At 34.2% G+C, this 14,916-nt stretch overlaps 1 protein-coding gene across 1 annotated transcript in view; it reads right to left on the bottom strand.

Moving 5' to 3' along the window:
* Window positions 1-14,916, bottom strand: part of SLCO4C1 (solute carrier organic anion transporter family member 4C1) — a 73,407-nt gene that overhangs the window by 22,333 nt on the left and 36,158 nt on the right. The window contains exons 3-6 of the mRNA XM_039221320.1: window positions 9,850-10,032; window positions 5,225-5,321; window positions 2,800-2,921; window positions 177-295 (exon numbers count right to left, since the gene is read on the bottom strand). Coding sequence (XP_039077251.1) covers window positions 177-295; window positions 2,800-2,921; window positions 5,225-5,321; window positions 9,850-10,032 — 521 coding nt within the window. The remainder of the gene's footprint in view (window positions 1-176; window positions 296-2,799; window positions 2,922-5,224; window positions 5,322-9,849; window positions 10,033-14,916) is intronic.

Genomic DNA, 14,916 nt, shown 5'->3' with positions numbered 1-14,916 from the left:
GTATACATATTTATTTATATGTATATGTAATATATATATCTACCTATTGATATGTGGAGGAGGGTGTGTGTGTGTGTGTGTGTGTGTGTGTATGTGTGTGTGTGTGTGTGTGAGAGAGAGAGAGACAGAGAGAGAGAGAGAGAGAGAAAATGTGTAAGTGTACAGTGTTATTTTACCTTTAGAGCAGCTGGAAAATCTTTAAAGCTTGTTCCAAAACTCTCCTCACTGTGTTTTAAGGAACTACTCTTATCCTGGTGAGTCTGGGAAATTCTTTCACCTTGAATCTTTGCTGTACCTAAAAAAATAGTAAATACACTTGCTCTATCACTTCATTCTTAATTTTTAATGTTTACTTTTAGGTTTTTTTCATTGTTTTAAATTTTTTATTCTCAAGTTAGTTAACATGCAGTGTAGTCTTGGCTTCAGGAGTAAAACCCAGTACATATAACACCCATTGCTCATTCATACAAGTGTCATCCTTAATGTCCATCACCCATTTACTCCAGCTGCCCCACCCCTATCAACCCTCAGTTTGTGCTCTGTATATAAGAGTCTCTTATAGTTTGCCTCCCTCTCTGTTTTTGTCTTATTTTTCCTTTCCTTCCCCTATGATCATCTGTTAAGTTTCTCAGATTCCACATGAGTAAAATCATGTGATATCTGTCTTTTTCTGACTTATTTTGCTTAGCATAATACCCTCCAGTTCCACCCGTGTTGCTGCAAATGGCAACATTTCATTCTTTTTCATCACGGAGTAGTATTCCATTATACATATATATATATACATACACACATACACACACACATATACACATATATATATACACATATATATACACATACATACATACACACACACACACACACACACACACATATATATACCACATCTTCTTAATCCATTCATCAGTTGATGGACTTTAGGGCTCTTTCCAAACTTTAGCTATTGTTGATAAGGACTACTATAAACATTGGGGTGCATGTGTCCTTTCAAATCAGCATTTTTGTATCCTTTGGATAAATTCCTAGTAGTGAAACTGCTGGGTCATAAGGTAGTTCTATTTTTAATTTTTTGGGGGAACCCCCACACTGTTTTCCAGAGTGGCTGTACCAGTTTGCATTCCCACCAGCAGTGCAAGAGGGTTCTTCTTTCTCCTCATCCTTGCCAATAACTGTTGTTTCTTGCTTTGTCAATTTTAGTCATTCTGACCCATGTGAGATGATCTCTCAGTGTGGTTTTGATTTGTATTTCCTTGATGATGAGTGATGTTAAGCATCTTTTCAGGTGTCTGTTTGCCATCTGGATATCTTCTTTGGAAAATTATTTATTCTCCCTCATTTCTTCACTGGATTATTTGTTTTTTGGGGTGTTGAGTTTGGAAATGCTTATTTTTAAACTGACACACACTTCTATAAGTATATAAAACCATAAGAAGCCAGTTCTTCTGTCAATAAAATTGCACAAATATCAATCTATGTAATTTGTTTTGAGTGCTAGTATTATTACTATTTGTTAAGGAAGTTCAAACCAGTCTAAAAACTAAGACACAATTCTGTTCCAATGACATATTTATCCTCTTTATTTAAAAATATCTCTTAAATTCTTCTTTTCAAATGGTTCTCTTTTTCATACATTATATATTAAACAAAGTATGTTTGAAGTTCTTTTCTTTTAACTCTCTTTAATTCTAATATGTTTTGCAAATGAAGTACCATGTATTACCATGTATTACCATGTTGCCTTGATTTTTAATAATAGTACTGTGAATAAATTTGAGAAAACAGTAAATATATGGAATTATAAGTTGGATGCCCCAGGGTAGAAAAAAATCAGTGAGTCCAGCTACTGCTACTCTGCCAACTTTTCTTTTCTTTTTTAATGTTTTATTTATTTCTAGGAGAGAGAGAGAGAGAGACAGCGTGAGCAGGGGAGGGTCAGAGAGAGAGGGAGTCACAGACTGAAACAGGCTTCAGGCTCTGAGCTGGCAGTCAGCAGAGAGCCCGACGCAAGGCTCGAACCCACGAACCGCGAGATCATGACCTAAGCGAAAGTTGGCCGCTTAACCGACTAAGCCACCCAGGCGCCCATACTCTGCCAACTTTTCTTTTGCCCACTCCCAAAAGCTAATCATCTACCCTTTTACATGTAATAGAAACAACTATTTGATCTTTAGCCTAGAGAAAAATACTTTCACAGATAATTTGAACTATGTAATTATACAGAAGCAAAATTTTACAGAGAAGAGGAATGGATATTCTTTTCTATTTATCTTTTCTTTTTGGACAAACTGTCTAATAATGAAATATGGTGAAAAATGAGTATACTACAGCATTACTTTTATGACAATTGGAAAAAAAGTACTTGTTCTGTCATCAACAAATAACATCAGTGATTTAAGGCAGATTAATTATTGGTTAGTGAATAACTGAATACAAACTAATAGTTTGAAAGATGCTTGTAGCTTGAATATACATAAAGCAAGATTCCACACAACACACAAAAACAAATTTAGTTAAGTATATAGTAAGAAAGTACCCATGTAAAAAAAAAAAAAAAAAAAAAAAAAAAGAAAGTACCCATGTATAGTTTTATTGCTTTTATTAATTGGAAATAAAGGAAAACCATAGGCATTAAGATTGCTAACCAGTATTTCCTAAAGACAGATGTTCAAAAGTTTACATAGTCAGACAACTGAAGTTCTATAAACAATGAATTTTCTAGGGTTCTTATCAATTACACAAAAAGCAACTGTTGGCCTAGAATTGTAATACAACTCTGATTTTAAAGAAAATGATTACCTGGTAAATGTTTTGGGAAGCACAAAAAAGGAATTATCAAAGACCAAGCAAAGAGCCAACACAGAAGAAATCCAATCCACCATGCCCCCAGCCATCGTGGATCATCTTCAGTAATATCTATGCTATATGACAAAAAAACAAAATGTAAAAGTCAACTTTACCTTGTTCATTAAAATTTATTTATGATAATCATATACTTTGTAATTCAGTGCATATATAGGAGAATATTATTATAATTTTAACATTTTAAGTGGAGTCATTGGGATGAATCACACAAGAGAAAGCAGACATAAATAAGAACTATAAAATGGCTTACAAAGTATTTCAAAATGGCAAAATGACATAAAAGTGTCAAGTATTTAATAGTAAATACACGTACACTAAATATCTGAAAGCATACATAGAATTTCTAAATATTCTTTACCTAATTTGGCTAAGTTTTTCTTCTCTACTATACTAAATACATCTTATAGCAAATCACTGATCTGTGTTAAAAGCACATACACTGTGTTTAATTAAGGCATTCACTTAAACATAACATTCTTTTATTTTATTTATTTACTTATTGAGGTATAATTAACATATAATATTATACTAGTTTCAGGTATACAATATAATGTGATAGTACTATCCATTATAAAATGTAAATCTATTTAACATCTGTCACCATAAATAGCTGCAGAAGTGTTTTCTTGTTTTGAGAACTTACAAGTGTTACTGTCTTAGCAACTTTCAAATATTCAGTCCATTAGTTCTAACTATAGTCATCATGTTATATATTACATCCCATGACTTATTTATTTTATAACTGGAAGCTTGTACCTTTTGATTCCTTTTACCTATTTCCCCAACCCCCTACCTATAACGTATAACATATAACATATCCAAATAGTAGTCACAAATTTGTTCCCTGTATTTATGGGCTTATTTTTTGTTTGTTTCTTTGTTTGTGTTTGTTTTGTTTTGTTTTTTAGATTCCACATATATATGAAATCATATAGTACTTGTCTTTCTCTGTCAGACTGTATAAAGTTCTTAAAGGAATTTATTAAGTGTTTTATAACAGTTCCCATAGTTTTAGATCAAGATATTTCTGAGACTCCTGGGTGGCTCAGTCGATTGAAGGTCTAACTCTTGATCTCAGCTCGGCCCTTGATCTCAAAGTCATGAGTTCAAACCCCACATTTAGCTCCATGCTAAGCATGGAGCCTACTTTAAAAAAATCTATATATATAGGTTTCTCTCTCAAACATATCATTACTACCACTCATGTAATTCTCCACTGAAATTTAAAAGCTTTCTTAAAAACCCAGCTTTCTGTTTCAAAGACTTCCTCTGCACCTCTTTTTATGCAGTCTAAAAATTAACTAACAGCTCAAAGCTAACTAACAGCTTAATGGGACTAACAGCTCAAAGAGGAAATCACATATCCATGACCACATTTTCTATTCATTACTCACAATCACAAAAAGGATTGTGCAGTTTTACTTCCTAGTGGTATAATGAGAAAATATGGCCTTCCCAAAGGTTACTAACTTCTCTATATTTCAGAAAAAGAGAAGGTAACTCAGTGGTTAAAAGGGAGAGTTGGGAGTCAAAAGACCTACTTGGATTTATGTCTTAGCCTCTTACCAACCTCTGTTTATCAACTACCTTATAGGATTATTAAGAGAATTAAATGAAGTGGCATGTAAAATAAAGTAACACACAAAACCAATAGAAAACTATAGAAAATAGTATGGGATAAATAAATATTACCTATTACTATGCTCTATGGCCACAGTTGAAACCATACAGTTGCAATTCCTATGACCATATCAAAGCTAGTACAGCACTTAAGTTTGAGAATCATAGACTTTTGAGACTTTTCAGGCTATCTACATCTAGCTAAATATACTAAAAGCACAGTTAATTTTTATTAAATTCTTCTTCCTGAGCAATGCATGAAATCTTAGAGGTGTATTTTGAAAATTTTCACAGATTAAGCACCCTTATTATAAATGCATTATGATAAGGAGTGGTGTAGCATTAATTCATAAAGTGCAGAAAAAGTATTATATAAATAATGTGTGTATTCAGTTTGCTTCCTGAAAAATCCCTCATGCTATCTGAGAAAATACTTTGAAAATGTTCTATGATGTTAACATTACTAAAATAAAATAAAAATGCACGGGCACCTGGGTGGCTCAGTCAGTTAAGCATCCGACTCGGCTCAGGTCATGATCCCGTGGTTTGTGGGTTCGAGCCCCGCGTCGGGCTCTGTGCTGACAGCTAGCTCAGAGCCTAGAGCCTGTTTCAGATTCTGTGTCTCCCTCTCTCTCTGACCCTCCCCTGCTCATGCTGTCTCTCTCTCGGAAATAAATAAAACATTAAAAAATTTCTTATATAAAATAAACATGTAAAAGAAAAAGAGACATTGCCTTGCCTTTGTCCCATTCCCACATCAATGTACATGGTTAGCAGCTGTCCTCCCAACACATAGCCAATAGCAGGGCCTAGTATTGACATAGAATAGCCAATTCCTAAAAGAACAAAGACATTGAAAATGGTCAACTGTACAACTGTGCTTTGAATAGTGAATACTGCTTTGAATAGCTTACAGTAGTGAAGACAAATATTTTACAGTAGAAAAACCATGAAATAATTAGAATTACATCAAAATTATACATATTTTCAGTAAAAAAAAATTTGAATGGTACCACTTGTCAAGTCAGAGGTTAAAAAATATTTTAAAAATAAATAACTATAAAACATATTTTAAATATAAACACTATGTAATTCAATGTATAAATAGACTATAATAATAATTGCAATAAGCCTAACAACTATAAATTCATGGAAAGTTACATAATGTTACTCAATGGCAGAGGTAGTACATCTACTACTACCCTTTGTGGATGGTGATAGTAGTTACTATTTACAATTCTTATGGAAGAAAATAATGTGAAATAAGAAGCCTTTTCTACTCTGTCGACACTCCAAAAGCATCCGTATTTTGCACCAAAGCAGCTGATTTTAAAACCTGGATCTCGTCATTAGTCTGTGTCATACAAGTAAGCCATTAATTTAAACTCCTGCACTTAGTGAATCTTCCACTTTAACTTGCAGCAGAAATAAACGGACCTTATTTCTCTCAGATACTTAAATTTTTGCCATATAGAACATTTAAAGTTTTGTAAAAAATATGCGTATATTAGTATCTTCATATATTACCACCTTCCGAATTTTTTATTAACCACTGAGATTCTTATTCTCATACACAACAGAACAAAATATAACATATCCAAAGCTAAGCATGTGTCAATGGCAAAAATGACTTCTATACTTGACCAAGTCTCCAAAGTAGAGGCCATGCAAGATGACCTGAAAACATATAAGAACTCTGAAGGACTAAAGTTAAGATTCTGAAGAAAGACATCCAAAAAATTGAGACTGACTTTTTTTTTTTTTTTTTTAACATATATTTGTTGATTCTATAAGAGACCCTGGGGGTTAGCTAGTCTCTGGGAAGGAGGGAAACCAAAACTGCAGTTCAGCCCTAACTTGGGAATTAACTTCCTCTACCTTATACTTTATGTTGGCACTTAGGAGGCTATACTCTAATAGTAAAGATGAGTTAGAAGTAGACTTGCTCACAAAGTACAGCTTTGCTTCAAATAAACTCAACTTGTGAAGTCAGATAAAGGGCATCCCAGATTGCAGTGTTCCCAAGTATACCAGAGATTGGAAATTTATTAAAAGACAGAGTGACGTTTGGAAAAAAGTTGTAGAAGTATAAAACATCTTTGTCAAAGTTAAATGAAAGAGGTCCACAACAGATTACTCAAAACTGTAGATTATCAAACTGGAAAATACAATTCAGTCAGTAAATATTTATTGAGAAGCACAAAAAATAAAAACAAAGGATAAAAAATACAGAAAAGGGTAAGAGATGAAGAATACATTTTAAAAAAGGCTTAGCATACATGTAATTGGAGTTGTAGGAGAAGAGATAACAACAGGACAGAGGTTATATTTAAATGAATAATTATAGGAAATACTCTAAAGCCAATGAAAAGTACCAAACAACATATTTATGAAGTCATATAAATCCAAAACAAGTTAAATAAAAGGAATTTGTACCTATACACATCATATCAGTAAAACTGAAGAAAATCATATCAAACAGGAAAATCTTAAAAATGGCAACAATATATAAGAAACATTAGAAGTGAAAAGACAAAGAAACAGTATTTTTAAAGTACTGAAGAAAAAAAAAATCAATGGTCAACTTGTCATCTATTCCCAGTGAAAATATTTATGAGGGAAAAGTGTTAAAAAAATAATTAGAGAGTTCTAGAACCTTTTGGTGATAATCAGGAATGTGATAAAAATATCAATTAACATTGAAATTTCATAAAATCAAGTTTGCATATAAGCTTATTAGTGGATGAATAGTAAAAGAATATACACTCAGGAAGTAGATAAAAAAGAAAGACAATAATAAATACTAAATTATCAAAAAGAAAGTAAAAAGGCCAAAAAACAAGAACAGACAGCAAATAGAAAGCACATGTTAAGATGAAAGATTTAAACACAAAATAACAATAAAAGAATTAAAAAGTTGGAATTAAAGAACAAAGATTGTTAAACCCAAAGAAAACATCAAAGAAATAAAGGGTGAATGGCCTGGAAAAGATTGTGAGGATTGAGATGTTATATTAACTACTTTTTTTAATTCACTCTAAAAGGTAGAAAATTTTGACTCATTTTTTTGCTCCTTTTTGCCTTGTTACGTATAAAATATGTTTCATAGAACATTTTTACTTATATTTATCTACCAATAATAGATACTGTTTTAAAAGAAAGAATGGAGGAAGATTCTGGAAATGGGGAAATAAAGACATAAAAAGCATAAAATAGGAAGGATTTCATGCAACAAAATCTAAATATCTATTAAAAAATACTGGTTATCTGAAATTGTAAAAAATCAGGTATATAAGATACTATAATTAAGTGTTCATGTCTTCCTTAAATGAAAAGATAAAATTAAAATGTATTTTCCAGTTTTGTTACTTTTGTTGTTTTCCTTTGTTCTCAAAAATTACCATTTGATGAATTCCTACAGAATAAGAAAGAGTTAACATAGAAGACCTATGACTGTTAACTTTAGAAAGACCAGTTTTTAAGGCTGGTCCTTGGGTGTCATTTGGGATTTATTTAACTGTCCAGAGGGATGCCATCATTCCCTAACTAACAAGAGGTCCTGCTTCACGGTGCCTATACTGTAAAAACAGTATAGTTTTGCCAACCACATGTATTCCTTTTAAGAGTCTAGAACTTTCATACATGCAAGGCAAAGGGTCCCCATATGGTCAACCCCAAATAAAATCCTTCGGTATTAAATCTCTAATGAACTTAACTGGTAGAAAACATTTTAAACTCCTTGCTGACAGAATTAATTGTGAACTGTATGGCTCCACTAGGAGGAAGCTCAATCTTGGAGGCTTGTACCTGGTTTTTGTCTGTACTTTTCCTTGTGCTGATTTACTTTGGCATCCCTTTGCTGTAAGAAATCATAGCCATGAATATGATTATATGCTAAGTCCAGCAAGTCCTCCCAGAGATTTATCAAATCTGGGACAGTCCTGAGGGCCTCCACTCCAACTACCATGTTTAAATAATTTTTGAAAAACTTCCTAATTTTGTGTGTTACTAAAACATAAAGATTAAAATTGTTTTAAGAGAATTATTGATCAGAAGAGGACTTCAGAAAGGAAATCTGTTATACTGGAAAAGTGAAAAGCATCATTACTAGCTAATTGAAATAAAAGCATTACTATTTAGTAAATGAAAGAGAAGCTCTACAGATCAGCTATAACTTGTAGAGAGAGACAATGAGACTTTGCAAAGAGACCAAGACAAAACAAGTAGAGAAAACAATTAGAAGTGTAGTGGTTTTCATATTACAAAAGAGCCTAAGTAGATGTAGTAGTCTCTATCAGGACTGCTTTGAACATACTTGACTTCCAGTGACTACAGCATTAAGTTCTTGTTATACACTGAATGTTTGTGTCCCCTCAAAATTCCTATGTTGAAACCTAGGATGTAAGTTTCCAGTGGGATGGTAGGAGGTAGGATCTTTGGAACTGATTACATCACCAGAGTGGAGCCTTCACAAATTAGATTAGTGCCCTTCTAAGATGCCCCAGAAAGCCCTTTCTTACCTGTCTGCCATGTGAGGACACAGGAAGATGGCTGTCTATAAACCAGGAAGTGGGCCTCATCAGATACTAAATCTGTGGGTACTCTGATCTTAGACATCCCAGGCTTGAAGGCCATGAGAAATAAATTTTTGTTGTTTAGAAGCCAATCAGTGTATGGTATTCTGTTATAGCAGATTGAAAGAACTAAGGCAGCCCCCTATATTAGATTAATAAACTGATAACAAGAAAACTGATAAAATAAAATGAGAAACACATTAATTTAATGTAAGACCACACATAGCCTAGTAAGCTCTACCTTGCAAGAATATTATGGAAGGAATTTAAGAGAAACTTACGCTACCAAATTTTAGATTCCGTACCTCCCCCAACTCCACCAACCTAGAACTGAGCCGTACATAAAAAGGATTAGTCTGAAATGAAAACACCACAGAGTTCTGGGTACTATCTTATGGTTTCTTCTATTGACTCTAGTCAAGTCCATCCAGGATGTAGTAAATCAAGTAGAATGGCTAACTGAATCTCCCCACCCTGTGTAAATTAACCTGGAATTCAAGTAATCAGGACAGCCTACTGCTTGGATGGCAGTTCTAGCAAGGCTGGCATGCCTGGAACAGGATATAGAGCAGATTTCAACAAAACTCATAACCGCATTCAACTGAAGGATATGTGTCAATAAACAAACAAAAAGAGTAATAACTGCTCTATCTAATATTTAATGGAAATCTAATAGGAATACCTAGGAAATTACAACTTTTGATAAGCATATATTGCGCTTTTACTTATCAATTTAAAAAGCAATAAAATGAAATGATACTGAAACATTTATTTTATAGAGAAAACTTACCTATGTAAAGAGAAGATTTGTGTGTGGGCACAGAATCATCAATAAAAGCTGTTCCCAGGGTATAAAGAGGAGTTCCTCCTGTTCCCAGCAATAGTTGTCCCAAGATGAACACATACAAGTAGTTAGAAAGTGAAGAACTTGAAGAGGTGCAACTGGTTCTATTCCTTGTAGTTGAGCAAGTATCTTTAGGGGAAAAAATTAAATTGTAAATTTACAGAAATTTAGCTAATAATTTAAATATCGGTCTTTATAAATGAGAGTTAACTAAAATAACCTTAATTTCTTTCAATCACTTCACTTTGATTAAATTGTTAAAATACATATATTACTAACGAACATTTATAAAATATTATCGTGTTAAAATATAGAAAATATGGAACAAAATTGAGAAACATTACTTTAACAATCAAAATTCACAAATTTTGGGGTAAGTTAAGGTAAACACAATTGAAGCATGTGGTGCCAGGGAAGGAGTTTTCAGATTAAGGAAAAACAACAACAAAAAAATCCAAAAAAAGCCCTAGCCTTTATTTTTCTTTCCAAGTAATAAATACAGTATGAGCACCATAATGAATTCATCAGTCAATACCTTAAACACATGAGAAAAGTATACTTAGGTTATAGGATATTTTGTTAGAACAGTAATTTCTCAATGTTTATGACAAAGTCATAATATTTGAAGTTCTGCCTTATTCTTTATGGTAGCTCAAACTATTTTATTAATTTATTTTTTCAAAGCAAATTTGGCTCTGGAGAATATTCTTCTGAATATTGTCAAATGAAAAATGCTTATTTTTAAGATTTGATGAAAATCTTTTTAAAAAATCACCCTCGGAGTGCCTGGGTGGCTTAGTCGGTTAAGCGTCCAGCGTCCGACTTTCGCTTAGGTCATGATCTAGCGGTTCATGGGTTCGAGCCCCGCATCGGGCTCTGTGCTGACTGCCAGCTCAGAGCCTGGAGCCTGTTTCAGTCTGTGACTCCCTCTCCCTCTGACCCTCCCCTGCTCTCTTTCTCTCTCTCTCCTAGAAATAAATAAAACATTAAAAAAAAATCACCCTCAAAGACTAGATATTATAGTAAATCTAGTTTTCCTAAACTCATGGAATAATATTAATAAGCAAAGATGCTTATTAAAAATATATTCCGAGCCCAGGACACCTGAATGGTTCAGTCTGTTAAGCATCCAGCTTTTGATTTAGGCTCAGATCATGATCTCACAGTTGTGGGAGCAAACCTTGCATAGGCCTCCCACTTGAGCCTGCTTGGTCTCTCCCTCTCTCTCTGCCCCTTCCCATCATACTCTCTTTCTCCCTCCCTCTCTCTCTCTAAATAACGTTTTAAAAATCTATGTATTACCAGACTTTTCTCTGAGAATCTGGTGTAATATATAGGAATCTACATTTTAAGAATGGCCTTAACTAATTCTATTTTCATTTCCTTAATATCAGATTAAGATTAATTCCTAAATGATGTAAGACACCCCACCTCCCAAAGCACCAATCCTGAAGATTCTTTAACTGGTTCATGGCTATCAAACTTTCAGATGCAAATTATATGTATAAACTATTTGTTTGTTTATTTATTTATTTATATTTGAGAGACAGAACATGCAAAAAAGTGGGGAGAGGAGCAGAGGAAGAGAGAGAGGGAATCTTATGAAGGCTCTATGCTCAGCTTGCAAACTGACCATGGAGCTTGATCCCATAGCTCTGGGATCATGACTCAAGAGTCAGATGTCAACCGATGGAGCCACTCAGATGCCCTTGCATAAAATATTTACTTTTTTAAATTTAAAATATATCTTATAATTTTGTACATATTCAGATTATAAGAGATTGATGAATATTTAGGCAGATAATTTGTATCTATAACTGGACTAAATCTGCATTATTTGTGTTATCTCCCTTACCATGTCAGATATATGAACTGTGATTTCTGGTTTCAATATTCACTTTCCTGGAGCTAGTAATTCAGACTAAGAATAATCTATTATTATTTATTACATTGCAGAATTAAACATACTTACAGGTATTTTTTAATTTATTATTTTTCCCATTTCTTTTTTATGATATATAAACATATTTTTCTAGTAATCTGGTAGGTATTTTGACTATGTGAGTATTCTCTGGGATTTTGGTGTTTGGTTTTTTTCCAGAGGAAGTAATTACATCAAGTTTCAACATGTTTGTTTAAGTAAATTAAATAGCACAGAAGATCAAGAGAAAAACAAAATTCTCCCTTCCCCCTGCCTGCCTCCACTTTATGCTCTTCCCTGTAACTCAGAGGTAATGACCATTGTTAACAGTTCCTTTTATTTGTTTCAGACATTTTCTCACACATTCACATGCTTTATATCCATTTACTTTTTTATACAAGTACGGTCATACTAAACATACTACTGCTATACTCAACAACTTCCAGTTTTCACTTATGTCCTAGTCATCTTTGAAATTTAACTGTATTTAAATTTCTTTGTTGGTACTTTTATAACATTCCACAGCATAAATGTCTTCTAATGTCTTTACGTAATCCACAATTTACACTTAATAATTAATAACATAACATATATCGGGGCACCTGGGTGGCTCATTCAGTTAAGCGTCCAACATCAGCTCAGGTCATGATCTAGCAGTTCTTGAGTTCAAGCTCCACATCATTCTGTCTGCTGTTAGCACAGAGCCTGCTACAGATCCTCTGTCTCCTTCTCTCTCTGCCCTCCCCTGCTCATGCATGCTCTCTCTCTCTCAAAAATAAACATTTTTTTAAAAACCACATATTATTATATTGTACATATATTTAGGTCATTACAAACATGTTGTGGTAAGTATTTTTACCACTTCCTTGGCATATTCATGCAAGCCTATTTGTAGTAGTTTCCAAAAAGTGGAACTGCTAAGTCAAAGTGTATAAATATTTATACTTTGATATTGCCAAACTACCTTATCAAAAATTTAAACAAATATGCAGTCAACACAGCAACACTCTGCATAATAAAATTAAATTACTACCAATCTCATTGGTTAAAAAATATCACATTTTTTTCAATTCAATTTTTAAGGTCATCAATACATTCAAGCATTTTTATTTTATTAGCTACTTATGTATTTTTTCTGTGAATGTTTCAAATTTACTTCATAGGTCCCGATATTTGACTTATAAAAGCCTTTTTTTCTCAAAAGTAACATACAAAGTAACATGATCTTATCCTAACACTTTACAGTTGACTGGTGAACAATGCAGGGGTTGGAACACGAAACCCTGCAGTTAAAAATCCATGTATAACTTGTAACTTCCCAAAACTTTACTAATACCCTGCTTTTGATGAGAATTGTTGCTGATAAACAGTTAATTAACATATATTTTGTATGTTACATGTATTATATACTATATTTTTACAGTAAAGTAAGCTAGAGAAAAGAAAATGTTAAGAAAGTCATAAGGAAGAGAAAATACATCTCCAGGACTGTATTGATTGAAACAAACCTGTATGTATAAGTAGACACACAATTTAAACACGTGGGTTTGCGTTTTTCAATTGTATTTTTAATTCATATGTAATATAGTTTAGTGGGAGAAGACAGGGATGTAGCATTCTGTTGGACTAACCAAAGAGCCTTTTTTATTCAAGACACTCAGTTTTATGTCACTAATCATTGCAGTCTTTCTCTGACTCAAATCATTTGTAATTACTTCAGTATCTAAGCTTTGAGATATCAATATCTCAGCCCAGCTCTGACCCATTTCACAGTACTGCATAAATGTTTAATAGTTAACATCTTCTTTTATCATTTCCCCCCAAATAAACAAGGCAAAAGATCTACTTGTGAATACTACTATATCCAATATACTACTCTACTATTTCTGAATAATTTGTTTCTATTGCTTTTCTTAGAATTGATAAAAAGAAATGACATACGAAGCCACAGAAAGGCATGGATGACTCTGAAGTGCATATTGCTAAGTGAAAGAATCCAGCCTGGGGAGGTGAGATTAAGATGGTGGAGTAGTAAGTGGTTTGCCTCATCCTTCAAACACAGGTAGATAAATATCTAATCATTCTGAACACCCAGGAAACCTGTATGAAGACTGAGACACCAAACTGCACAACTAGAGAGAAAGAAGAGGCTACACTATAGAAGGTGTGGAGGTGTGATTTAGGGTAGAAAAGGATCACGGGTACTAGTGAAGAGAGGGGAGCTTTGATCACGGAGAGAGGAGAGAGACAGAGAGATTGGTGGGGGGTAGGGAAATGGCAGTGTACAGAGGATAGCACAAGAAAAACACTTCCTTAAAAGTATGGACTGATTATTGTGAGTTTTTTCAACCAACAGAGCTCATAAATTGGAGTTTTATAAGTCTTTGCTGTGGTAGTGTGGAGCCCAGCAAGTGCAGATGTGCTCCTGTGGAGGATGGTGGAGGCCTGAGAGTGGATGGTGCAATCTGAGGATCCCCTGGAACACACTGTGAGGACGAAGTTTTTCCTTCTTGAAGAATATCTGGGAGAGGTATCATTACCTCTCAGGGAACAAAAGAGCCAGCAGGCTCCACTGCACTGTCCCATTCCTTAGCATAGGGGAAGAGACATCTGCTAAGGGTGGCAAACTTGGATTCTGGTTTTTTTGCTGTGTTTTAAACTCCATGCCCCTGCCTGTTGGTGTGACTGCACTTCTGGGACAAACTGGCACTCTCCCCAATGCAGCAACCCTCCCTGAGAAGACCATTACAGGTCCACGCCATGCTGGCTCCCTAAAGTTTGGAGTTTTGAAACTCAGTCAGTATACCTGAGATAAAACACAGATGCACTGCACTGCTGGGAAAGCAGACAGCCCAGACACAGACAGGGTGAAAGTAGGGATTTGAGGGAAGCCTGGGAGACATGAAGGGAAAATGTTTGCTCTTCTGTGAAGGCTTCCTGGACAATGGTGGGAGCAAGCTTCCCTCCCCAGGGAGGAAGAAGAGGGTTGGCATCATTTTTTTCACCCACCCATCAGCACGGACTGACTTTATGGAGCACCAACAGTGAAGCCCTCAGCCACTACACCAAGGCCCACACCTCTCCACTCTGCA

Source organism: Hyaena hyaena, unplaced genomic scaffold (assembly GCF_003009895.1).
Source record: "Hyaena hyaena isolate Hyena2069 unplaced genomic scaffold, ASM300989v1 scaffold_976, whole genome shotgun sequence".
Classification (NCBI taxonomy): Eukaryota; Metazoa; Chordata; class Mammalia; order Carnivora; family Hyaenidae; genus Hyaena; species Hyaena hyaena.
Note: the sequence above shows the minus strand (reverse complement) of the source record. Positions and strands in the feature narration are given on the sequence as shown.